This window comes from Culex pipiens, chromosome 1 (assembly GCF_016801865.2).
Source record: "Culex pipiens pallens isolate TS chromosome 1, TS_CPP_V2, whole genome shotgun sequence".
NCBI classification, from domain to species: domain Eukaryota; kingdom Metazoa; phylum Arthropoda; class Insecta; order Diptera; family Culicidae; genus Culex; species Culex pipiens.
The window spans coordinates 10355634-10380447 of NC_068937.1; the positions used below are offsets into that span (position 1 = coordinate 10355634).

Here is a 24814-nt window from a genome sequence, read left to right on the forward strand (position 1 = left end):
TCTGAATTATTTTTATGTTCCAAAAACAACCAATTTTTGATTGTCTTAATATTTTCAAACATGAGCATTTCTATAAAAAAAACGACTTCTAAGAATTGTTCATTCAACTTATTCTTGACTGACGTAATGTTTTTGTGAGTTTATCCATTCTTTTAAACATGAGCAGTTCTTTGAACACAATAAGATCGACTTCCAAAATATTTTGGAGCCTTATTTTTATTTTTAGAAAGAACCTATTCTTGACTGTTGTAATGTTTTCGTTAGTTTTGCCATTCATTCAAATATGAGCAGTTCTTCGAAAAAAAAGTTTGACATCCATTTCCAATATTTATGAACATAGCTATAATAGCTTTACTGTCATATTTATTTTTTCCATTCTTTCAAATATTAGCGGTTTTTTCTAAAATACTACTTTTTTTTTAGTTTTTTTTTTTATATTTATAAAAAAATAACGGTTGGTTGGAATATAAGCAAAAATTAAAAAAAATAAAAGTCTTGCTTCTTAAATATTGTTGCAAGTTTTCTATCCTTCATGGTCACATTAGATCCTTAGAAAAATCTGACTTCAAAAATATAGCTGTATACATTAAAAAAATTTCGATCGTATTTATTCATATTCAGAGGCATGTTTTTATTCAGAAGACCTCTAATTTTTAAGACTGTTAAAGTGAAATGTTTAAATTCAACCTTTTGTCCTTTCGACGTTTTGTCCATTCGACCTTATGTCTTTCGACCTTTTGTCATATATTCGGCCCGGATTTTTCGGGGGATAAAAACTTGACATACAATTTGCAATGACCTTATCCAAACAAAAAATATAAATAAAAAATAAGGCTCTTAAACTTTCAAACTAAGATAAAGTATATTAATTATGATTAAATTTTCTGTATTTTCTTTTTCAATAAAATTTCCTGTATTTTCTCTTGAAAACTTCCAAAATAAATTGAGGTTCCCGAAAACAGTGAGATTAATCATAAAAAACGTTTGAATTATAAATTTTATTTAAAAAAAAAAATCAATATGATAATAGATAAAATGTACTATTTTTTTATTCCAGCAATTATTTAAGCCAACCTCTACACTTTCAAACCTCAACCAAAGTCAACACTTTCCAAACAAAGAACGCAAAACTCTTTGTCTCGCCGTCCTAACTTACGATCCTTACTTCGCAAAAATTCGCAAGCCCCAAATTGCACCGCGTCTCATCTCATTGTAAAAACCACAATTTCTCAACAGCCGCGCGGCAGCCTAAATTAGCCTTTATTTTTTCCCAAGGAAGCCAGAATCCTGCCCGTTTCCCGTGAAGTCCCTCGCAGCAACAAAGTCATGAAGGATGGGCTGCTTGGTGACTAACGCAAAACTTGAGTTGGCAGGCAAAAACCGGGGGGCCTTCTAAATTGGGCTGAACGCTGAGTTATGAATCGCAGAAGCTGCTACCAGGAACCGATTGACTCATGCGTGAAATTGCACAATTTTTGGGGAAGAATCCTGTGCCCTTTTTGTAATCAAGATGGGAGGTTTCACTTTTTTTTTGAGTAATTCAAAGTTACGGACTTGACTCAACCACACAAGATGGTATAAATGAGGGAATAATGAAGTGATGATGATAGAGTTTGGAATGATTACTATAAGGAAATTTTGGAACTTTGCCTTGTGAGCAGAGTGGTGTTTCAAAACAGTCTATTATTTTAAATAATTTTTATGTTTTGAGACAAAATCTAAGCCATTCTTGAACCTCTGAGTGTTTGAATCTTCGAGTTTTGGACTTTTTTTTTTTTTAATTTTCAGTCTTTGAGTCTTTGAGTCTATGAGTCTGTACATCATTTGAGTCTTTGAGTTTTTTAGTCTTTAAGTCTTTAAGTCGTTGAGTCTTTGAGTCTTTGAGTCTTTGAGTCTTTGAGTCTTTGAGTCTTTGAGTCTTTGAGTCTTTGAGTCTTTGAGTCTTTGAGTCTTTGAGTCTTTGAGTCTTTGAGTCTTTGAGTCTTTGAGTCTTTGAGTCTTTGAGTCTTTGAGTCTTTGAGTCTTTGAGTCTTTGAGTCTTTGAGTCTTTGAGTCTTTGAGTTCTTTGAGTTTTTGAATCCTTTCGCTCTTGAGACTGTAATAACAACTCATGATCACACTAAGCATCGATTCCAGGAATCCGTATGAGTCTTCAAGAATGTCGACCCGCTCAAATCCGGGATTCCTCGGCTGAACCCCATCGGGCCCGGTCAATGTTTGCAATTTCTCAACTCACCGCGCGGCGATTCCCCCCATCATGATCGATAAAGGAGAAGGATGCTGCTGGAAGATGATGATGCTATCATCATCGTTTAAAATGGCTTTTTGTGTGAGTAATTCCTTCCCCGGGCAGCAGCATGATTGTCGCTGAACCGGTCACCCCTTAAGGTTTATTGGTTTGCGCTTGCGTCCATTACCGAGGTGGCCGCCGCGGTCCAGCATCATATTTTTCTAAGCCAAGGAAGATTCATCCGAACATCCGAAGATGATGATCGCTCGAGCGCACAAGTCGTTTACGTCGGATGCTAAAAATAGCCGCTTATTGATTCGCTCTCCGCAGAGTTGTGGGTCTTGGGGTGAGGTTAGGACGGGGGAGGTACCGAGAGCGGTTACAGAGAGGAATGAATTAACCATAAACACGTAAGAGCGAGTGAGTCTAAGGCTAAGCTTCCCGCCAAGACTTGTTATCGGTCGTCGGCGAGACCGGCGACGATATCCGCGTCCGATCTGGGGGGCTTCTTGCAAGTGCTGTGCCGTGGAGGGTGATTTAGTAATTTCAACCAGCACGATTCTATCGTCGTCGTCGTCGTCTAGAATAACGTAGTTGAGTAACGAGTGGTTATGACTAATGATTGTTGATCGGAACGGAGAAGAGGGCATCGATCGATAATGTAGTGAAGATGATCTTTGTTGTTTTTCTTTTCTATGAATAATGCTGATTTTATAACACTATTTTCTACTACAGAAAGAATCTGGACAAGGCAAATCCTAAAAAAAAATTAAAACACTAGAAGACTAAAAGTCTCCAATCTTCAAGTCACCACGTCTCCAAGTATCCAAGTCTTCAAGTCTTCAAGTCTTCAAGTCTCCGAGTCTTCAAGTCTTCAAGTATTGAAGTATCCAAGTCTCCAAGTCTCCAAGTCTTCAAGTTTCGAAGTCTCCAAGTCGCCAAGTCTCTAAGTCACCAAGTCTCCAACTCTCAAAGTTTTAAAGTTTCCAGATCTCCAAATCACCAAGTCTCAAAGTCTTCAAGTCTACAAAGTGTGTACAAAGTACACGTACGTGACTGCCGGTGGGCTAAGTCTCCAAGTCGCCAAGTCTTCAAGTCTCCAAGTTTCCAAGTCGCCAAGTCTTCAAGTCTCCAAATCTCTTAGTCTCCAAGTTTCCATGTCTCCAAGTATCCAAGTCGCCAAGTATCCTAGTCTTCAAGTTCACAAGTCTCCAAGTCTTTAAGTCTCTAATTCTTCAAAACTTCAAGTCTCCAAGTTTCCAAGTATCCAAGTCGCCAACTCTCCAAGACTCCAAGTCTTCAAGTTCACAAGTCTCCAAGTCTTTAAGTCTCCAAGCCTTCAAGTTCACAAGTCTCCAAGTCTTTACTTAAACTTGGAGACTGTCTTCAAGTCTCCAAATCTCCTAGTCTTCAAGTCTCCAAGACTTCAAGACTCCAAGTCTTCTTGACTTTCCAAGTCTAAAAGACTTCAAGTCTACAAGCCTCCAAGTCTACAAGACCCCAAGTCTCCAATTCTCCAAGTCTACAAGGCTCCAGTCTCCAAGACTTCAAGACTCCAAGACTCCAAGTCTCCAAGACTGCAAGTCTCCAAGACTCCATATCTACTTGACTCTCCAAGTCTCTAAGACTCGAAGTCTCCAAGTCTCACTAAATTTTGCCAGCCTAATCAGACTTTGTACGAATGAACCTTTGCCCGTATCTCCTCCGCAAAACGCATCTTGTAATTGATCCAATTTGTAAAATTTATTCAAATTTTCCACAATTTACGCTCCCGACTTCCGACGGCGACTTCCCGGCCCAAGTTCACGGGCATTGCGGCTTAGCCCATTCCCCGCGCCATTAGCTGCGGAGCAAAGCCAATCAAGTGTGATTATGCTGAGCTGCTGCTGCTACTCCGCGAGACTGTCTACGCCGACGATCTACGACAAACAGCTATGATAATGATCGTGGCAATGACAATGATCTCTCGCCATGATCGCATCTAGTCTGGCTGGCCCAGTAAGTCGCGTGTGTTTGCGCGCTCGCATGAATGTAGTGCAAACCACTTGAAGCTGATCATAATAAATAAATTAGCTTTTGGGGAGGGGAAAAAGTAAGGGGAAAAGAACAGCTTATTTACATTTATTTCTTCAAAGTTTTTCGCATTTCACTCTTCTTCAAACGAGAAATTCATAGAAATAGGAAAAAGAACGCGAATTTCTTCGTTCTGATGAACCTGCGAACGATCTTTGTTGAAGCGCCGCCGCCGTTTTCGATCCTCCCGACCATTCCGGGAAGGTTGTTCCGAACTTGCTTTGCAAGCGTGCGCGAGCATCTTTTTAATGGATGGATACACATGGGGGCAAACATATTTTATATGAAAATAAATGCGCGCCATTTCTGCGCGTACGCTCGTGCGCAATCACTACACTGGGTGACAAAAATTGTCAAAATTGTCAAAATTGTCAAAATTGTCAAAATTGTCAAAATTGTCAAAATTGTCAAAATTGTCAAAATTGTCAAAATTGTCAAAATTGTCAAAATTGTCAAAATTGTCAAAATTGTCAAAATTGTCAAAATTGTCAAAATTTTCAAAATTGTCAAAATTGTCAAAATTGTCAAAATTGTCAAAATTGTCAAAATTGTCAAAATTGTCAAAACTGTCAAAATTGACAAAATTGTCAAAATTGTCAAAATTGTCAAAATTGTCAAAATTGGCAAAATTGTCAAAATTGTCAAAATTGTCAAAATTGTCAAAATTGTCAAAATTGTCAAAATTGTCAAAATTGTCAAAATTGTCAAAATTGTCAAAATTGTCAAAATTGTCAAAATTGTCAAAATTGTCAAAATTGTCAAAATTGTCAAAATTGTCAAAATTGTCAAAATTGTCAAAATTGTCAAAATTGTCAAAATTGTCAAAATTGTCAAAATTGTCAAAATTGTCAAAATTGTCAAAATTGTCAAAATTGTCAAAATTGTCAAAATTGTCAAAATTGGCAAAATTGGCAAAATTGTCAAAATTGTCAAAATTGTCAAAATTGTCAAAATTGTCAAAATTGTCAAAATTGTCAAAATTGTCAAAATTGTCAAAATTGTCAAAATTGTCAAAACTGTCAAAATTGTCAAAATTGTCAAAATTGTCAAAATTGTCAAAATTGGCAAAATTGTCAAAAATGACAAAAATGACAAAAATGACAAAAATGACAAAAATGACAAAAATGACAAAAATGACAAAAATGACAAAAATGACAAAAATGACAAAAATGACAAAAATGACAAAAATGACAAAAATGACAAAAATGACAAAAATGACAAAAATGACAAAAATGACAAAAATGACAAAAATGACAAAAATGACAAAAATGACAAAAATGACAAAAATGACAAAAATGACAAAAATGACAAAAATGACAAAAATGACAAAAATGACAAAAATGACAAAAATGACAAAAATGACAAAAATGACAAAAATGACAAAAATGACAAAAATGACAAAAATGACAAAAATGACAAAAACGACAAAGATGACAAAAATGACAAAAATGACAAAAATGACAAAAATGACAAAAATGACAAAAATGACAAAAATGACAAAAATGACAAAAATGACAAAAATGACAAAAATGACAAAAATGACAAAAACGACAAAGATGACAAAAATGACAAAAATGACAAAAATGACAAAAATGACAAAAATGACAAAAATGACAAAAATGACAAAAATGACAAAAATGACAAAAATGACAAAAATGACAAAAATGACAAAAATGACAAAAATGACAAAAATGACAAAAAAGACAACAAAGACCAAATTGACAAAAATGACAAAAATGACAAAAATGACAAAAATGACAAAAATGACAAAAATGACAAAAATGACAAAAATGACAAAAATGACAAAAATGACAAAAATGACAAAAATGACAAAAATGACAAAAATGACAAAAATGACAAAAACGACAAAGATGACAAAAATGACAAAAATGACAAAAATGACAAAAATGACAAAAATGACAAAAATGACAAAAATGACAAAAATGACAAAAATGACAAAAATGACAAAAATGACAAAAATTACAAAAATGACAAAAATTACAAAAATGACAAAAATGACAAAAATGACAAAAATGACAAAAATGACAAAAATGACAAAAATGACAAAAATGACAAAAATGACAAAAATGACAAAAATGACAAAAATGACAAAAATGACAAAAATGACAAAAATGACAAAAATGACAAAAATGACAAAAATGACAAAAATGACAAAAATGACAAAAATGACAAAAATGACAAAAATGACAAAAATGACAAAAATGACAAAAATGACAAAAATGACAAAAATGACAAAAATGACAAAAATGACAAAAACGACAAAGATGACAAAAATGACAAAAATGACAAAAATGACAAAAATGACAAAAATGACAAAAATGACAAAAATGACAAAAATGACAAAAATGACAAAAATGACAAAAATGACAAAAATGACAAAAATGACAAAAATGACAAAAACGACAAAGATGACAAAAATGACAAAAATGACAAAAATGACAAAAATGACAAAAATGACAAAAATGACAAAAATGACAAAAATGACAAAAATGACAAAAATGACAAAAATGACAAAAATGACAAAAATGACAAAAATGACAAAAATGACAAAAATGACAAAAATGACAAAAATGACAAAAATGACAAAAACGACAAAGATGACAAAAATGACAAAAATGACAAAAATGACAAAAATGACAAAAATGACAAAAATGACAAAAATGACAAAAATGACAAAAATGACAAAAATGACAAAAATTACAAAAATGACAAAAATTACAAAAATGACAAAAATGACAAAAATGACAAAAATGACAAAAATGACAAAAATGACAAAAATGACAAAAATGACAAAAATGACAAAAATGACAAAAATGACAAAAATGACAAAAATGACAAAAATGACAAAAATGACAAAAATGACAAAAATGACAAAAATGACAAAAATGACAAAAATGACAAAAATGACAAAAATGACAAAAATGACAAAAATGACAAAAATGACAAAAACGACAAAGATGACAAAAATGACAAAAATGACAAAAATGACAAAAATGACAAAAATGACAAAAATGACAAAAATGACAAAAATGACAAAAATGACAAAAATGACAAAAATGACAAAAATGACAAAAATGACAAAAATGACAAAAATGACAAAAATGACAAAAATGACAAAAATGACAAAAAATGACAAAAATGACAAAAATGACAAAAATGACAAAAATGACAAAAATGACAAAAATGACAAAAACGACAAAGATGACACAAAATTGTCACAAAATTGTCAAAATTGTCAAAATTGTCAAAATTGTCAAAATTGTCAAAATTGTCAAAATTGTCAAAATTGTCAAAATTGTCAAAATTTTCAAAATTGTCAAAATTGTCAAAATTGTCAAAATTGTCAAAATTGTCAGAAATTTACAGAAATTGACAGAAATTGACAGAAATTGACAGAAATGACAAAAATTACAAAAAATTACAAAAATTTCAGCAATTTAGTTTTTGTCACCCAGTGTTGAGTGTGCCAACTTCTTCTGGATGGTCCGAGCACTGTTTGATGATTGAATAGAGCAACATGGAGGGATCTTCTTCAACTTCTTTTCGACTTTAGCAGGGAAGCAAACACGGAGTTCCTTTTCCGATGCGACTAGTGTGCTTTCTACGGGGTGGAGTTTGTCAACTGCGCCCGTTTGCCCTGTCTGTCCGGTGTCAAACGATGCTGATGAGCGCTTCGGTAGTTTCTCTGTACTTGATGGATGAACTTGGTGAGTCGTCTTCGTCTTGGGAATTTTTGGGATGAAATTGGGTGCGCAGCGTTACGGATGAAGTACAATTAATTTATTCGGTGGAATCTGTTGAAATTCGGAGAATTTAGCTATGAAGCACGCAATTTTCTGCAATAATTACATTTCTTAAATGATTTTGTTTCAACAAATTTGTTAAAACTAAACTTCGCTCTTCGTACAACCAGCAACGATGACGAAATCAACCCGAACAGGTTTTGCTCCAAGTCTACCAGATGGGAAAAATCGCCGATAACGATTACGCTTCCCTCACAGAGCTTTGATGGTCCCCATCTCACACTGATTATGATAGATTCTTAGCGTTGTTTTTGCAGGCTCCCCCCAAAGGAACTTTACCCGGAGAGGATGATGATGATGCAGCCATGTGTACTGTGGTCACAGGTGTTTTGGCTGATCCTTACCTGAAGATAAGACCGCGGTGGTTCATAGCCTCTGCGCGCAATTCTGCGGGAGATAACATCAATAAATGGAGGTGTTTTTTGCAATGAGAAAAAATATAAAAAAAAACAAGCGATAAATAAACACACATTGCAGGGTTCAACGAATCCATTAGAGTGGAAAGAAGCGTGGACTTTCTGCTGCTCATCTTCAACAGCCTTGTATGTTTTTGTAAAAAAAATAGTTTTTCGATATCTTATGTGTTTATTTTTTAATTTATACCGATGCTAAAACAAAGCTAAATCATTTTCTTTGATTTTTGAACAAATCCTAAGTCTGGTCTTTCAACATAAATTATTATTTTTAGATGCAAAACCTGATTTGCAATCTTAAATAACCAGTTTTTTTTTGAAAAGTTAACAATTTTGGTTTGATTTTCAATGTTTTAAAATTATTTTTTTTTGTTTTTTTTCTGCTCATTTCAATATTAATAATTTTTCTTATCAGGACAAGGACAATCTGTTGACACTGAGAAATAAAGTTTTAGAAAACAATAAACTTTAAGATGCAATATTTTAGCAACAAGTCTCAAAAAAAAATTATCACCAAAGTCTCAAAAAAGTGGTTAAGTTTTTTTGAGGTTTGAAAAAAAAAATATTTGCGGGGGTGAAATATTTTTTAAATATTAAAAAAAGATTTAACCAAAAATGCTAATAACTTCAAAATGGTGAATTAATTCACAAAAAATGATGGGTCATTTTTGATTGGAATATTGGATGTGCATTAGGATGACAATAAAAAAAAAAAATCGACATCAGGGATACCCTCTGATTCGATTCCATAGGCAAAAATAAGTATTTGTGCCAATTTTGAGCCAAATCGGTTTAGGTTTAGGGGTCGATTATTATCGTTGAAATTAATATGAGGAAAATCGAAAAAATGTATACAGACAAACATCGCGGGTCTCGCTTAAAATTGTTCAAGTGTGAAAATTTAATTTTTTACAACTTTGTCGAAGGATGCAAAACGATCCTAGTTGATCCTGATTTTTGGTGTTTTTTTTAGTAAAAAGTATTTTCTCATTTACTTGCTATATACTCCTTATATTCTTTCAAGTATGCAAGCCGATTTCTTTTCATCGTATTGCTAATAACTCATCAGGATCATCTTGGATCTTCTTGCATTCTTCGACAAAGTTGTAGGAAATTAAATTTTCTAAAAAAATCTCACACTTGAACAATTTTGGGCGAGACCCGCGCCACCTGGCAGAAAAAAACTGAAACAATGTTTTTCTCCATAAATTTTTTCGATTTTCCCCAGATAAACTTCAACGATATAAAGCAGGCCTGCCCAACGTCCGGCCCGCGGGGCGGATCCGGCCCGTGAAGCCATTTCCTTCGGCCCGTGACGGCTTTTCAAAAATGTTCTATGACTGGCCCTCAAGATTATTCATGAAATATTCAATAAATAACCCTCTACCGCCCAATTTTTTTTTCGAAAATTTTTATTTTTCCCGTGTTTAGGAGGTCATTTTAAGCAACTTTTGTTCTACGAAAAACTTTACTTCTATTGTTTTATGTTGTTGTTGTTTCAATTTTAGTATTTTAATCTGCTTTTATCTTGCTTAGTTTATATTTGTTTTTGGTAGTATTTGGCCTACTCTACCACCTCCTATTATTACATTTTGCCTATCTAATTTTTTCATGTTTTTACAGTAACTTTTTCAATTTTTTGCATGTTTTTCACATTTTCTGCTATAAAATGGCAGCATTTTCATTTAAATTGTAAATAAATGTGTAAAGTCATAGGCTGGGGCACTAGCAAAATTACTGCATACTTCTTTTTACTTAAAATATAGAAAATGTTAGTAAAAAAACACTGCTAAAGTTGACCTCTAAAAAAATGACACGTTTAAAAACATTGGCAAAGTCACATAAAACAAGTAAAACTTCCAACCCATAAATTATCTAAAATTTTAAGAGTTCTTCTTTCCAATGCTTTTTAAAGATCAAAAATTGGTTGAAAAATGGATTTTTGGCGATTTTTTAAATCGAAGGCCCGTCTAAAGGCGGTGTTGGGTTGTAGAGGGATAAACTGAGTGTCTAAATAAAAAAAAAATAAGCTTGAGATTAAATTTTCACATATGTTAGCAAAAATTTAACTAAAAAATTTTTGGTTTATTTTTATTTTTGCAATACAAATTCAACGTATTATTAGGATTTTGCCTTTTTATTTTTTATGATCTTTGTTTCAAAATCTAACATTCTTCATGTTTGAATTTTATTCTTACTATTTCTATATTGATGATTTCAGAATCAATCATTTAACTGAAAAATGGCGTAAAAAATAAAATTATCCATTTCGTGAGAATGTGAAAGAAATGAAAAAAAAAAGGATTTTTGTCTCAAAATGTACAAATAGACACTAAATATATTTTATTACAGTTTTCACTGTGTTTACATAAAATTGAAGTTTTTCTTTTTTAAGGAACTTGATTAAAATTGATTTTAAAATTCAAATTAGTATGCAAAAAAAAAACGTTTTTTTAGAACATCTTTTCAGTGATAAACTTGTGTTTGAAACAGAAGCTTATAGGAGGACAAATTATTGGAGCTTCAAGCTTCAATCAAGCAAGCTTTAAAAATAACTGTTTTTGCCTTTTTTTTTTACTAATTTTAAATTAATTATATGAGGGTATTCATTAGCAATCTACAACAATCATTACAATAAATTAAAAAAAACAAAATTAAAATAAATGGAATAAACACATTTTTGAATGATGTGATTCTTATTTGCAACACTAGTTTATTCATTTGATTACTTGAAAAGAACATAATAAAAATAACTTTATGATCTTTTTTTACTTTTTAAATTGTTATCAAACATTGGTTCCGGCCCGTCACTGCTTCAGAAAAATCAGATCTGGCCCGAAGGGCCAAAAGGTTGGGCACCCCTGGTTTAAATCATGACTCCATGGCATTTTTTTACTACTTTAAATTTATGCAAACAATATGTCTGTTTAAATCCCCAAAAACATGTTTAAAACATCGAAAATTCGGAGAGAAAAATTCCAGAAAAATAAAAACCATTTAAATCTAAAATGTATCTCGCTGTTGAGCATCCGCTTTAAATTTCCCCAAATTTCCTACGAAATCGAAAGTGGCCGAACTCGATTTCGTTCATTATGCCCGACCTCTTCCCCGGAACCCACAGCAATCAACCAGTTCCGCATTCTCGATTTCCCCAGAAACCACCCAGACTCAAACCCCCCAAAAGCAGACACCGCGCGCGCCAAACCAGGCGGAAAAAAGCAGCTTAGAGCTCCTCCGTCATTTTGCGTCTGAATCCTTTTCCTGGCAACGACGCGACGGTCGGTGGTGGAGTTGGTGCTAATAGAGGAAGTTTTAATGCTGATTTAATGCTGACACTGATTTAAACGGGGGTCCGTTCGAACGGTTGGTTCCCGAGCGATAGTGACTACAAAGTTGCTGGTTTAATAAGGCAATAAAGAGTTTGGTTTTTTTTTGAATTTTCATAATTAAATTGCGTCTTGCGGGTTAATGAAAATCGCTCAATGTCAAAAGAAGTAATTTCACAGATTTTAAGCGCACCCTCCGCCGAACCCAAAATGACAAACCCCCACTGACATATTGACCCTCCGAACCCTTGAACACCAAACTCGACTTCCCCCATTCAGTCTCAGTGATTTAAATCGCGGAACATCAATCAGCGCGAAACATTCGGCAAAGTGCAACCCCGGAACATAAAAGCCCCCCCCTTAAATTGCAGAGACGGCCCATCGCCGTCAGCAAAAGGTTACAATTCATTAACAGCGACGACGACCAGACGACCCACATGGCTGTCCCGCCATTTGACTAACGACCGGCAGCAAAGTTACAGCACCTCCCCTTAATAGAACCGAGTGCTGTGCGAGAAATTGAAACCGTAAATTAATCCGAACCGCGCTCGCACCTGATGATGATACTGTCTGACTAGGTCGTCCGGAAGAACGCCCTGGGAAAGGGAGGTGGTGACCACCCTGCAAGACTCAACTCGGACGCACTCATCATCCGTGGCGAATCCCGCGAGGAGAGCGTTTTATTGCCCACAGTCAGTGCTGGTGGTGGACAAATCAATCCGAGACTAAAACCTCCACCCCTTGTTTCTAATTAATTAAAGGATTGTAATGATGTTCATTGTGGCGCGACTGAGCATTGGATTCAGTGTCACTTGTGGTGGTACGCGGAACTTGGGTGGAGATTTAATCGGTAGATGAACGTTGAAATAGAGATTTAAATTAGAAAAATGATTTTTTCAAGAAGACTATTCAAAATAAAATTGTATCGTTTTAAAATTCTCAAAATAAAACAAGAAATCTATGTGAATATTTTAAGCGAATAAAATTTTCCTTGCTCATTGATGAAGTGCATCCTGCTCAAAAAATATTGTTTTGTTCAAAGGTCGTACCTACTGTAGATATTCTGGCAACCCTTTCTCGAGATATGGTGAAAGGTAAGATTAAGAGAGGTTTTCTAGAAGAGGATCCTCACTAGCGTGGTTCAGCGATATATGAAAAAGACAAAAGTTGTTATTTTCGAGCGCCTCAACCGGAATTCCGTTCTACTATGTCCCCAAAAGCACTCCTGAAATTTTGAGCCGATTTGGTTGGATTTAGTAGTTCCACCATCGATCTAAAGTTTGTGTGGTTTTTGAGAAAATTACTGTGGAAAATGAGCAATTTCTATATCGTAACAGAAAAAAATGCACATTTTTTTTTCAAATGGCTTCATTCTCGAGATTCATATAGATATTGGTCTGGGGAATAACTTTGTAGAACATTGCGAAACGCTGCGAATTATCCTAAAAAGATACTAGTACCTTTAGATAACCCATTTTGGAGGGGCTTCATGGTGTGGGTTAAAACGGGCCCTTTCTCGTTTGTTGCTTTTTCATCGATGGTGCTTTGACTTCTTTAATCAATGTTTATGAAAGTTATTTTTAGAACCAATGCGAAATTTTATTTCAAAACAACCAACGATTGGTTTGGCCTGCGGTGTTCATTCTTTTCGAAGCGGTGTTGTTCCAGGTCGTCAGAATGTTCACGAGACGGTGTGGCCACCGGGGATGTTCCAGGTCGTTAGTTCTCAGGACGATGTGGCCTCCGAGGTTGACGGAAAGCTTAAAAGACGGTTCGGCCAATGTTGATTTTCTAAGTCGTCGAAATGTTCTTAAGACGATGTGGCCACCGGTGATGTTTCTGGTATTGTTGTTTCTTATAGTTAATAGGACGGTTTGATGTTGTAGGTTAGTTAAGGGACTATATGGCCATCGGTGCTGTTACATGTCTGTAGTTCATGGGACCATAAGAAAAAGTCTGCTGAAAAGTGTTCCTCCGTTGCACAGCAACCTAATTGTTGTAACGTAGTAACTTGGAATTGTTTGGAATTGATTTCATTTCAAAATTCCAACGTCCTCTGTCCAGTATAGAAGTAAAATGGTCAAGACACGCAAGGAGGCGTCCGTTTCGCTGGTCGGAACTACCGACCCGGAATCGTTGGTTAAACTGGTTAAGCTGCCGACGGTGGGGTGCGTTATGAAAAGATTTTTGTTTTTGTTAAGCTCGTTGAACTCCGTGGTGTTTGCTATAAGTAAAACGACGTCCGAGCTTCTACAAGTATAGCAAAAAACCACTATTATTTGCCAGATGCACAAGAACGTGGCCAGGACCATACGGAATCTGCATGCAGATCTGAAAATGGCGCAAAAAGACTCTTATCGCGACACCGAAAGGAAGAGGAAGTGGAAGATAAGGATGGATCAATTGCTGGATGTATCCCTGAAAAATGTTATCATTGAAGACCCGAAAGTTGCAGAATTTTTAGAAGATCAGAGAAAGAAGCGAAATTATTCTTTATCAAGTATTAACGAGCCACAGCTGTACAAGAGAACTAAGAACGAACATAAGCACGCAGAAGAAGAAGAAGAAGAACAAGAAGCTACAGGTACTCTATGACATATTTTAACTATTGACAATAATGTTCATCTTATTGAAGATGTTGAACATGATTTCAAGCCACCACCACCAAAAAAGATCAAAAAAATGCAACAAAGAAAGAGCGAACCATCCAAACCGGAAATTATAACGGAGGACGTTGCTGAAGCTTTGGATCGAGCAAAACTTTCCGATAGACAGGCATTAAAGATCATTTTACCGGTTATGGACGCTATGGGCCAAGATCCTGCCGACGTACCAATTTCAAGATCAACAATTAGCCGGAAGCGGAAACATGCGCGAAAAGCCATCGCCCAAAAAATTCGAAAGGAGTTTATTCCGGCTGACCCGGGAGCGGTGCACCACGCGCGATGGATGAGCAAATTGATTTATGCCACAAAAATATTCTTGCTTCGAAAAGAAGGACATTTGATTGGACTAAAGAAAGAAGATGAGAAAAAAATCGAGCGGTTTGTTCTGTTTGGTTCGCTCATCTACACAGCAGCTTGGGCAGAAGCACCACTGGCGACGGAAGCAGCCATCAACGATCTGATGCTGTGGAAGAACCTTCAGTTATTCAAAAAGACTGATTCCGAAATCGGTGACGCCGTAAGCAAGGTACTTGAAAGACACCTCTGGTACTTATCGGAGGATCTGCTCGGCATGTCTCTGTTTTCTGTAAAGGTAATTTAATTTAAAAATAAATACAACATAAACAATATGTTATTAATCAAATATTATATAGCTCTCACATCGCGAAAAAGACGAAATTGTCAGGGCCATGAAGGCGAAAACCGCCAGCGCCGAAAGATCTGTAACCGGCAGCAAAAGTGTTATAAACACCAAGAACCCATGTTTGGCCGACTTTGCAACCCAGAGATCTTTGTTGTTTTTTACCAAGATGGAGATAGAAGCATCATTTATGGAAAGCCCATCAGCGACATGGCAGCAAAATTTGAACTTCCAGAATGGCGAAAAACGTGTGAAACAACTGATGATCGTTAATGACCTGGCTGAGAGGGGCGTCAAATTGTGTGAAGAATACTGCAACATTTTAACCAAAGATGACGAAGAGAGAGAGTTCATTATGCAAGTTGTTGAGAAAAATCGGAAGTCCATCAGCACAGATTGCACAAAAAAGGAACTCATGCTTGCATTGAAGAGTGCATGATTTATTACCTAATCTTTAATTGTTGACCTGTTAATTGTTGAAGTTTGCGTTCAGTTATTGAATTAAATCATTAAAAATGTTACGAAAATAATCAAAACAACACAAAAAAAAGTCTTTACTTCTACAATGATAATAGTCCTAAACTCTATCCGAAAGTCTTGATCTCATCTACACCCTCCCAGAGCATTTCAACCGGTGGTCCTATCGTCCCATGCACTAACACATGACTTGACACAACACTAAACCGTTCCATTAACATTCCGACGACCTAGAGTAACTCCGGTGACGGTCCTGAGAACTAACGACCTGGAACATCCCCGGTGGCCACACCGTCTCGTGAACATTCTGACGACCTGGAACAACACTTTTTAAAGACCTACAACAACACCGGTGGACGAACCGTCTTTTAAGCTTTCCGTCAACCTCGGAGGCCACATCGTCCTGAGAACTAACGACCTGGAACATCCCCGGTGGCCACACCGTCTCGTGAACATTCTGACGACCTGGAACAACACCGCTTCGAAAAGAATGAACACCGCAGGCCAAACCAATCGTTGGTTGTTTTGAAATAAAATTTCGCATTGGTTCTACACAGAAAAAAAAAAATCGGGTAAATTTACATCATTTATGATGTACCAAAAGTGCACGTCATTAATGATGTAAATTTAAGTTATGTTCATTGGAAATTTAAATGCCTTCCGATGTAATTGAGCAGAACAAAAACCGCTTTGAAAACATGTAAATTTCCGATGAAATCTACGTAAATTTACCAAGGGTAAAATTTTTTTTGCTCCGTTGAATCTGAAATTCGATGTAATTTTCATACTTTTGGTTTTATGCTGTACTCAAAGGCTGTTTCAAAACCAATGTTTTTTTTTTGTTAATAATAAACAACAACAAAAACATTTCAAGCTTCCAAAAACAGTATAAAATCAAATATTTTGAAAACAACACCGAACCTCAAATCCAACAGAGCGTCAAAGAACTTTTTTGAATATACCAAACTTACTCTATTTAGAATTTATTTAATCCTGTCATCAGCCGACGCGAAGTCGTTGATTGTCAGTTGTTCAAGTTTGCATCTTGAGATTATTTCCTCTGGAAGTCAGCAGTGAAGTGCTTCCTGCCCATCTACGGTAGCTGCCTTGCATACCATCCGCAGTCCCAGCAAGAATAATACCGTTCCGGAGAAGGAGTTGCCCAGGACCCAGGAATGCTGGATATAAACACTGGCAAAAACGTTCTCGAAGATGCAACCTCCGATCACTCCCAGCACGGTTATCAGCAGCTCCGGGTTGAAGAAAACGGACTCGATAATCTTAACTACGACTATAACTTTTCCCTTCATAAGTTTAAGGGTGGAGTAAGCCAAGTCCGCCATCTGGGAGCACGGTGGAATCGACGGCCAACGGCCATTAGCAGATTCAACGGGCTCATTTTCCGCGGCCGCGTTGGCTTTGATCTTGGAGATCTCGCACAAAACGTATCCGATTGGGTTGAGGAACGCCAGCGAGATCGACGCCAACAGGTAGATGTACGACGCATACTCGGGGTGTATTTTGGAGTACAATGCCGTTACTAAAATCGAAAAAAAACACAAACTTTAGTAACGCTCCATCAACTAACCCCCCCGTCAACTCACCAATGGGGAACACAATCACAAAGTCGTTACTCTGGCTGCCGTCATCATGATCTAATTGTCCTGTAGCAAATTGAGCGGCTTCTGCTGCTGCACCTGCTTGAGCTGTTTTTGTTGTTGGTCTTCCCCTTAATCAAGCGTGGGCGTATTGATAGAACTTAGGTTCTGAGAGATTGGAGGAGAGAGAGAGGTATATCAAATATTAGTACGTAATTCTGCAACGTCTCACTATCATTCCAAAAACCTTACCCTTTAATGTGACCACCCGTTGCTGCCTCCGGCCTTTTCGTGCGCCAGCGTTATTTTTCCGGCAACACCGCTTTCGCCACCGTTTATCTGAAAAAACACTGCACCAACGGACGGGTTGTCCACCAGCGCCATCCGCCAGCAAAACAGTTCTCAATTTCGTCAGACAGATCACTACCGGGATGGACTTTCTCAGTCGAGGTCACACTTCCGACAAAGTCGATTGTGACAAAATATATCACTCAACCCGATCACACACATTTTTCAACGATCGCAGTAGGCGACGCTGTGGGCAACAGCAAACAGCCCTCCCAAATATTTATAAACAAAGTTTTTTTTTACGGGTCACTCCCACGCTCTCTCCTTTTATTTCCCAACATCATCCACCGAATTCCTCACAATCCACTTACACTAAAGAAAAAAGAACCGTCCCTTTGTGCGCTCTCCGTTTACTGCGGATCCTGCGGCTTGGACCATTCCACGTTCAAAATCAGATGGTCGTAGCCGTGTCCGTTGAGCAGCTTGATGGCGGAGGCGGCGTCGCGGCGGGACTTGATGTGCACGTACGCGAAACCCTTGCACAGGCCGGTGTTCTTGTCGCGGGCCAGGAACATCTTGCTGTGCGGCCAAATCTTCTTCACCAGCTCCTCCAGATCGGCCTCGGTCATCGCCTCGGACAAGTTGGAGATGCGGATCGCCGTGGTGTCGTCACGGCCGCGCGGATTCGCACCCAGCGCCGCCTTCTGGCTGTCGCGCATGCTTGGCGGCACATACTTGCCACTCTTGATCGGCGCGCTCGACGACTTCGGTTGAACCGCCGGCACCGGCTTTGCCTTGCCCGCCTCGTACGACGTGCCCTTGTACGGACACAGCACGGACTAATGCTCGCCCTCGCAGATACGACACTTGGCAATGTTCTTCAGCGAGTCCAGCGCGTTGTCGGACTTTTGCTCCTCCTCCTTGTTGCTCACAAACTGCATGTAAATGTCTTCCGATACGAACGTCGTTTGCGGGTTCGGCCCCGGCCGAGTCGCCAAACTTGGCCCAGTTCTTGCGCTTGGCCACACTCTTCGGCACGACGAGCCGCGAAATCTTGTACGTCCGGACCACTTTCACCTTTTTGTCGTCCTTGTTGTACTTGTACTCGGTGACGACCTTCTGGCCGTTCTCGACGATCTCCGTCGGCGGCGGCAGCGATCCCGAGTCCAGCTCGACCTCATCGGCCCTGGAGGATTTAATTTCGTCGAGCGCCGGCATCGTCGTGAACTTTACTCAACAGCTAGTTTAACAACGAAAAAACGATGGAATTGTACCGGGAAAGCTGGAAAATGTTCCGCTCGCCGAAATTTACTTTTTTACGAGCACGTCAAAAAAGTAAGGCTATAAACAAAGCTTGACGTTTGGCAATCAATGAAATTGATAATTAATAGACCGGTAAACTAAAATATTGATTTTTTTGTCGAAGTTCAAATTACCCAATTTAGGGTAACCCTGAATTTTAAACGAAATATTTTATTGCTTATTGCGACATAAAATCACGTTTCTCCTGCGCTGTGAGTGACAGGAGATAAATGCCGACTAACTACCGCAGTGTAAAAATCAGCAAGTTGAACTGAAATTCTGCATTGATTTGGCTGTCAACTTGGTTTGTTTTGAATACTTTCCAACAATTCAGCTGAAAACTCAAGGCAACCTTTGACAACAGCCAAAAATTTGTTCTGCGGTTGTCATGCGGCCGTCATGCGGCCGTCATGCGACCATTATCTTGCGGTCGTATCACCACGCGTGAACTCTAATTATTGACGCCCGCAGTAATATTGTAATTGTAATTGATTGTTTATTTGTGACGAGAGCCTGTTAGTTTACAACTTTTTATCAGGTTAAGGAGGTATCTTTAAGATAGAAAACGGAGATAAATAAACCAATAAACCATTGAGCGGATCCAGCGTAAGAAGGCCAACGGAACGACCGTGTACGTCGGTTTGCACCCATTCATGTGTCTGATCATCAAGCTGAAGATGAACAAGGTTCGCAAGAGGATCCTGGGTCGCCGTCGCTGGACGCAGGGTGGCGTTTTCCAAGGACAAGGGCAAGTACACCGAGGAATCGGCCGCGACCTCTGCGATGAAAGCTAGATGTTAAGCTCACCCCTCACAAATTCAGACCGCGATCCTTTTTTTTAAACAATAACGGGCCTTCTGTGATTGGCTGTTCCGTTGCATTCTAAAAGAATAACAAATTCAATTAAATTTGATGTAATACCTCCACAATTAGGCAGCGGAACCAGCCAAAAGCAGTTAAAGATGAACGAAAGTTAATTAGTTTTAAATAAGACATAGAATACTTACTGAAGTTTTCGAAGCTGAACCATTTAATTGCCAAATCAGCAAATAGATGCCGTCCGCGACTATTTTTAAGTTGCCCCTAACCGGCATCCATTGTTTTTCAAATCTCCCGGAATACTTGCATCCACCATGACATTTTTCGAGATTATTTTCGTAAAATTGGGCACTCTATCCACAAACAACATTATTTTGATTAGCGCAAACCATTCATAACATTGCACTGAACGGCAACGAATGGTTTGTTGTCATCATCCGCTTAGCTGTCATTCTCAAAACAAAGTTGGAATTTAAATTTAAATGCTTTATGCGTTTACGTTAGCAAAATTTTACATCAAAAGAGCATTTACATGCTTTTCATATTTTCAAATTATTGATTTCTCAGGAACAAAAAATCCATTTAAGTGTGATTCATGCATTACGTTGAATCTCGTTTTACAATAAGGTTGTTTAAATGCGAAACATCCTTTTACAATGAATTTCAAAATTACATTGAGCATGTTTACGTTGAAAACATCGTTTCAGTGTTGGGTAAATTTACATTTTTTTTTCTGTGTAAAAATAACTTTCATAAACATTGATTAAAGAAGTCAAAGCACCATCGATGAAAAAGCAACAAACGAGAAAGGGCCCGTTTTAACCCACACCATGAAGCCCCTCCAAAATGGGTTATCTAAAGGTACTAGTATCTTTTTAGGATAATTCGCAGCGTTTCGCAATGTTCTACAAAGTTATTCCCCAGACCAATATCTATATGAATCTCGAGAATGAAGCCATTTGAAAAAAAAATGTGCATTTTTTTCTGTTACGATATAGAAATTGCTCATTTTCCACAGTAATTTTCTCAAAAACCACACAAACTTTAGATCGATGGTGGAACTACTAAATCCAACCAAATCGGCTCAAAATTTCAGGAGTGCTTTTGGGGACATAGTAGAACGGAATTCCGGTTGAGGCGCTCGAAAATAACAACTTTTGTCTTTTTCATATATCGCTGAACCACGCTAATCCTCACTCTCCTAAGCTTTGTTCCAAGCGTTTTAAAAAAATATTTTAAACCGGCATTTTAAAAATGTTAGGGGTAACTTGATCCCCCTTTCAATATTTTGAAGAAATCTTAAGCAAAATGTTTCTTATTTATCCAAACTTTTAATTTTCTATAAGTGACAGAAATTTCACATTAAACCTGTACGGTTGTGTTCAGAATATAACAAGTTTAGTATGTAAAATATTTAAATACTTAAAATATTATTTTTTAGACCAAAATTGAGCATGTTTACAAAAGCTGGAAATTTTTGTTTACAAAACTTTTAAGAAAAGGTTCGAACTGCAGTAAGTTATGTACAACTATACTAAAGGAAACTATGTATGAAAACCCAGCCCAATTAATTAATCTTGAGGCTGATTCCAGTGACTGTAAAAATGCAGGGATCAAGTCTCCCTAAATTCACTTATAAAAATAATAGATTTTAAAAATAGTTTGACAGTAAATTTAACGTTAAATGCGTAAAGGCTTCCTAGTTGACAAGTTTATCAAACAATTCATGTTTAAAAAAAAAAATTTTTTTTAGTGTATTCTATACATATCAAAATAAAGAAAAAAGGTCTCTTGGAGGTTTTTTGCAGAACTTTTTAGAAAAATTTGTGTAACTCAATCTAAACATTTTTTATTTTTTCTCTCTGTTTTCTACAATGAGTTTAAGTCAATTTCGCACAACTTGCTAGAACAAAGCTAATTGTTTTACCCACATGCTGACGAGATACAGGCTTGGGATCAAGTGTCCCCGGGGATCAAGTGTCCCCACTCTCCCCTACTCCAAAGTTACCAATAAAACAGTCTAAGCTTGAACTCGAAACAAGAAGAACTTTTTACTTGATATCCGAAAGAGTCTTACAACCACGTGTCTAGATTGAAGTCGAAGCAAATTGGCGACGAGGATGGGATGGGACCTTATGCGATAATTAAATTGGATGATACCGATTCTCACTTTTGTATAGGATTTTTCAGTGAAACGATTTTTTTTCTTGAGGTTGGTGTTCATGTATTTTGTCCAACAAAAAAACCAGAACAGTGTCGAAAGTATTGTTTTTCGAAACAAGTTCAAAAAGTTGAACATTTAAGCACTGAAAAGCAGTTCTCTACGAAATCTTTTTTAATTTTTGTATTTTTTTAATCCGGATGAAACTGTTTTTAGTGCCTTCGGTATGCCCAAAGAAGCCATTTTGCATCATTGGTTTGTCAATATAAATTTCCATACAAATTTGGCAGCTGTCCATACAAAAATGATACATGAAATTTCAAATCTGTATCTTTGGAAGGAACTTTTTGATCGATTTGGTGTATTCGGCAAAGTTGTAGGTATGGACAAGGACTATAAAAATTATACACAGTAAAAAAAAATATGATTTTTAATTTAACTTTCTGTCATTAAAACTTGATTTGCAAAAAAATACTATTTTTTTATTTTTTTATTTTTTGATATATTTTAGGGGACATAAAATGCCAACTTTTCAGAAATTTTCAGGTTGCGCAAAAAAACTTTGCCCGAGTTATGAATTTTTGAATCAATACTGATTTTTTTTTTAAAAATATCCAAATATTGATCGCAAAAATTGTTCAACTTCATAAGGGAAATATACCCTTTCTAATCAAACACCTATCTTCGTCATATGAGTTTGATGCTCGATTAAAGCTCCAAAAATACTATTTAAGCTATAAACTTACTAGCAACAGCACCGCCTCGAGTAAGCACGCAAATTTATGCCATTTACTGGCAAATTTAATGCACTTTTGATCATAATTTCTATTTTGCGAGACCATTTCTCATCATTTTGGTGGCACACACATCCACACGCTTAACGAAAGTCGCCATCAATCTCTTTTCACTTGCGCTAACGATTTCAAAGCGCTTAAGATATAAAATTGCTTCCAACTACCGGCAACATGTTCTTTTGCACATTAGTTAGTCACTCACTTGAAAAATAATCCCAAAACATGTAAATAGTTAGCAAGCGCCATCAAAAAAACAAACGCGCTAAGTCTTTTGACGTTTGACTTTTGACGACCCATTCCAATCGAAGGCTGGAGAAAACCGAGCGAGAAGCGAAGGCCACCAACACCACCAGCAGCGCCTGTTGGAGTGAGCCAGTGATGCCATGCTACGTTCTCGACTGATTAGAATATATTGGGAAATATGTTTTTAAATGCTTGTAAAAAGAATAGCATAACTTTTAATAAAAGTGAAAATTAACAGAAATGTTCACAAAAAGTTGCTCTACTCGTTGGTGTACTTGGTTTTAGGCTTCAGATTATCCAGCATCATTCAAACACGACCGCTTACTAGGCTAAAAATGGGTAGATTTCCCCTATTTCGATGTAAAATCAAATTTGCAATCAAAAAGTACTTTAGTGAAAATAACTTTTTTCCAAAATAGTCGCATTTATTCATTTTTTAAAATAAGCCCATGTTTGCCCAACTTCGAAAAAAAAAATTTCAACAGCTGAGAAAACGCTCTATATTTTGCTTTTTTGAACTTTTTTTGATACGACCCTTAGTTGCTGAGATATTGCCATGCAAAGGTTTAAAAACAGGAAAATACATTTTTCTAAGTCTCACCCAAACAACCCACCATTTTCCAACGTCGATATCTCAGCAACTAATGGTCCGATTTACAATGTTAAAATATGAATCATTCGAATTTTCCGATCTTTTCGAAAAAAATATTTACAAAAAACTTAAATCAAGACTAACATTTCAAAGGGCCAAACATTGAACACTAATTATTAAAAAATGAATAACTGCGACTATTTTGAAAAGAAAATCACCTTAAAACTTAATCGAAATTTCTTTTTGATACTGCAAATTTGATTTTACATCGAAAAATGTAGTTGAAATATTTTTGCGACCAATATTTCGATTTTTTTTTTTAAATCGGTATTGTTTCAAAAATTAATAACTCGGTCAAAGATTTTTTGCCCATTCTGGAAAGTTCTGAAAAGTTGGCATTTGTTGTCCTCTTAAACGGATCAGAAAATAAAAAAAAAATTGTGTTTTATTGCAAATAAAGTTTTGGTGACAAAAAGTTAAATTAAAAATCACAAAAAAAATTACCGCGTATCAGTTTTTTTCAGTGTAGTCCTTATCCAAACCTACAACTTTGCCGAAGACACCAAATCGATCAAAAAAATCCTTCAAAAGATGTATCTGATGATACATGTGATGTATACAGATTTTTGAATTATCACACATCATTTTTGTATGGACAGCTGCTAAATTTTTATGGAAAATTATATAAACGAACTAATGATGCAAAATTGTTCTAAAAATGTATGGGCGAATGTGGGGATTTTTACTTGAAAAAATAAGTAACAAATTACATTTTTTTTGAGATTTTCAATTTTGAGAAGCTTTCTTTAATTTTTTAATCGTAATTCTCGGAAACGATTACAAAGTGGTTAAGATCGCAAAATTAAGTGTAAAATGGATTTTAAAAATGTTGAAGTTTTGGTGCTTTGGTGTTTTCAATAGAATTGTTGCAAAAGACCTTTTTTAATTTTTATATTTTACACTAACGACCCTTTTGATTTTCTTTTTAAAATTTTGTTATTCTCTTATGTTTTCCCTAAATGGAAAAATAAAAGTGGTAAGCTTTGATATTCATAATTGTTCTTGAAGGATTTTGAAAGTTGTATCTAAAGAAATCATGAAATCTACTGTTATAAAGATTGCTATTATTTTTAGTTTTATTCTATGATTTGTTTGCTTAATTTGTTCAAAGAATTTAAAGCTAAATAAACCGCAATTAAATTTCAACATGTGCTTTAGTGCATACCTTGTTTGACGTCTCATCACAACCTCCTGTGAGTATGCTCGTCTTTGACCCCGGCAGGTGCCATTTCCCTATTGACTTTGGCTAATTTAATTGTATTAATTATCCCAGATATGATTATTATTATTATTAAGCCTTAAAACAAA

The 24814-nt window shown here is 36.3% G+C and overlaps 2 protein-coding genes and 1 pseudogene across 2 annotated transcripts in view; 2 read left to right on the forward strand and 1 right to left on the reverse strand.

The window, feature by feature from the left end:
• LOC120431108 (trafficking protein particle complex subunit 1) overlaps positions 1 to 24814 on the forward strand; it is a 370102-nt gene that overhangs the window by 116087 nt on the left and 229201 nt on the right. The gene's annotated exons all lie outside the window — the stretch shown is intronic.
• LOC128092660 (uncharacterized) lies at positions 13781 to 14993 on the forward strand. Its single transcript, XM_052706966.1, has 3 exons — positions 13781 to 14450; positions 14502 to 14797; positions 14943 to 14993. The coding sequence occupies exons 1-3, from the start codon at positions 14153 to 14155 to the stop codon at positions 14991 to 14993; spliced, it is 645 nt and encodes a 214-aa protein (XP_052562926.1). The 5' UTR covers positions 13781 to 14152.
• Positions 17931 to 18864, reverse strand: LOC120428553 (eukaryotic translation initiation factor 3 subunit G-like; annotated as a pseudogene).

Coding starts and splice junctions, on each gene's coding strand:
- LOC128092660 (XM_052706966.1), top strand. CDS start 14,153: ATGCACAAGAACGTGGCCAGGACCATACGGAATCTGCATGCAGATCTG. Junction 14,451..14,501: donor AGAAGAACAAGAAGCTACAG/GTACTCTATGAC, acceptor ATCTTATTGAAG/ATGTTGAACATGATTTCAAG. Junction 14,798..14,942: donor TTCCGGCTGACCCGGGAGCG/GTGCACCACGCG, acceptor TCATCTACACAG/CAGCTTGGGCAGAAGCACCA.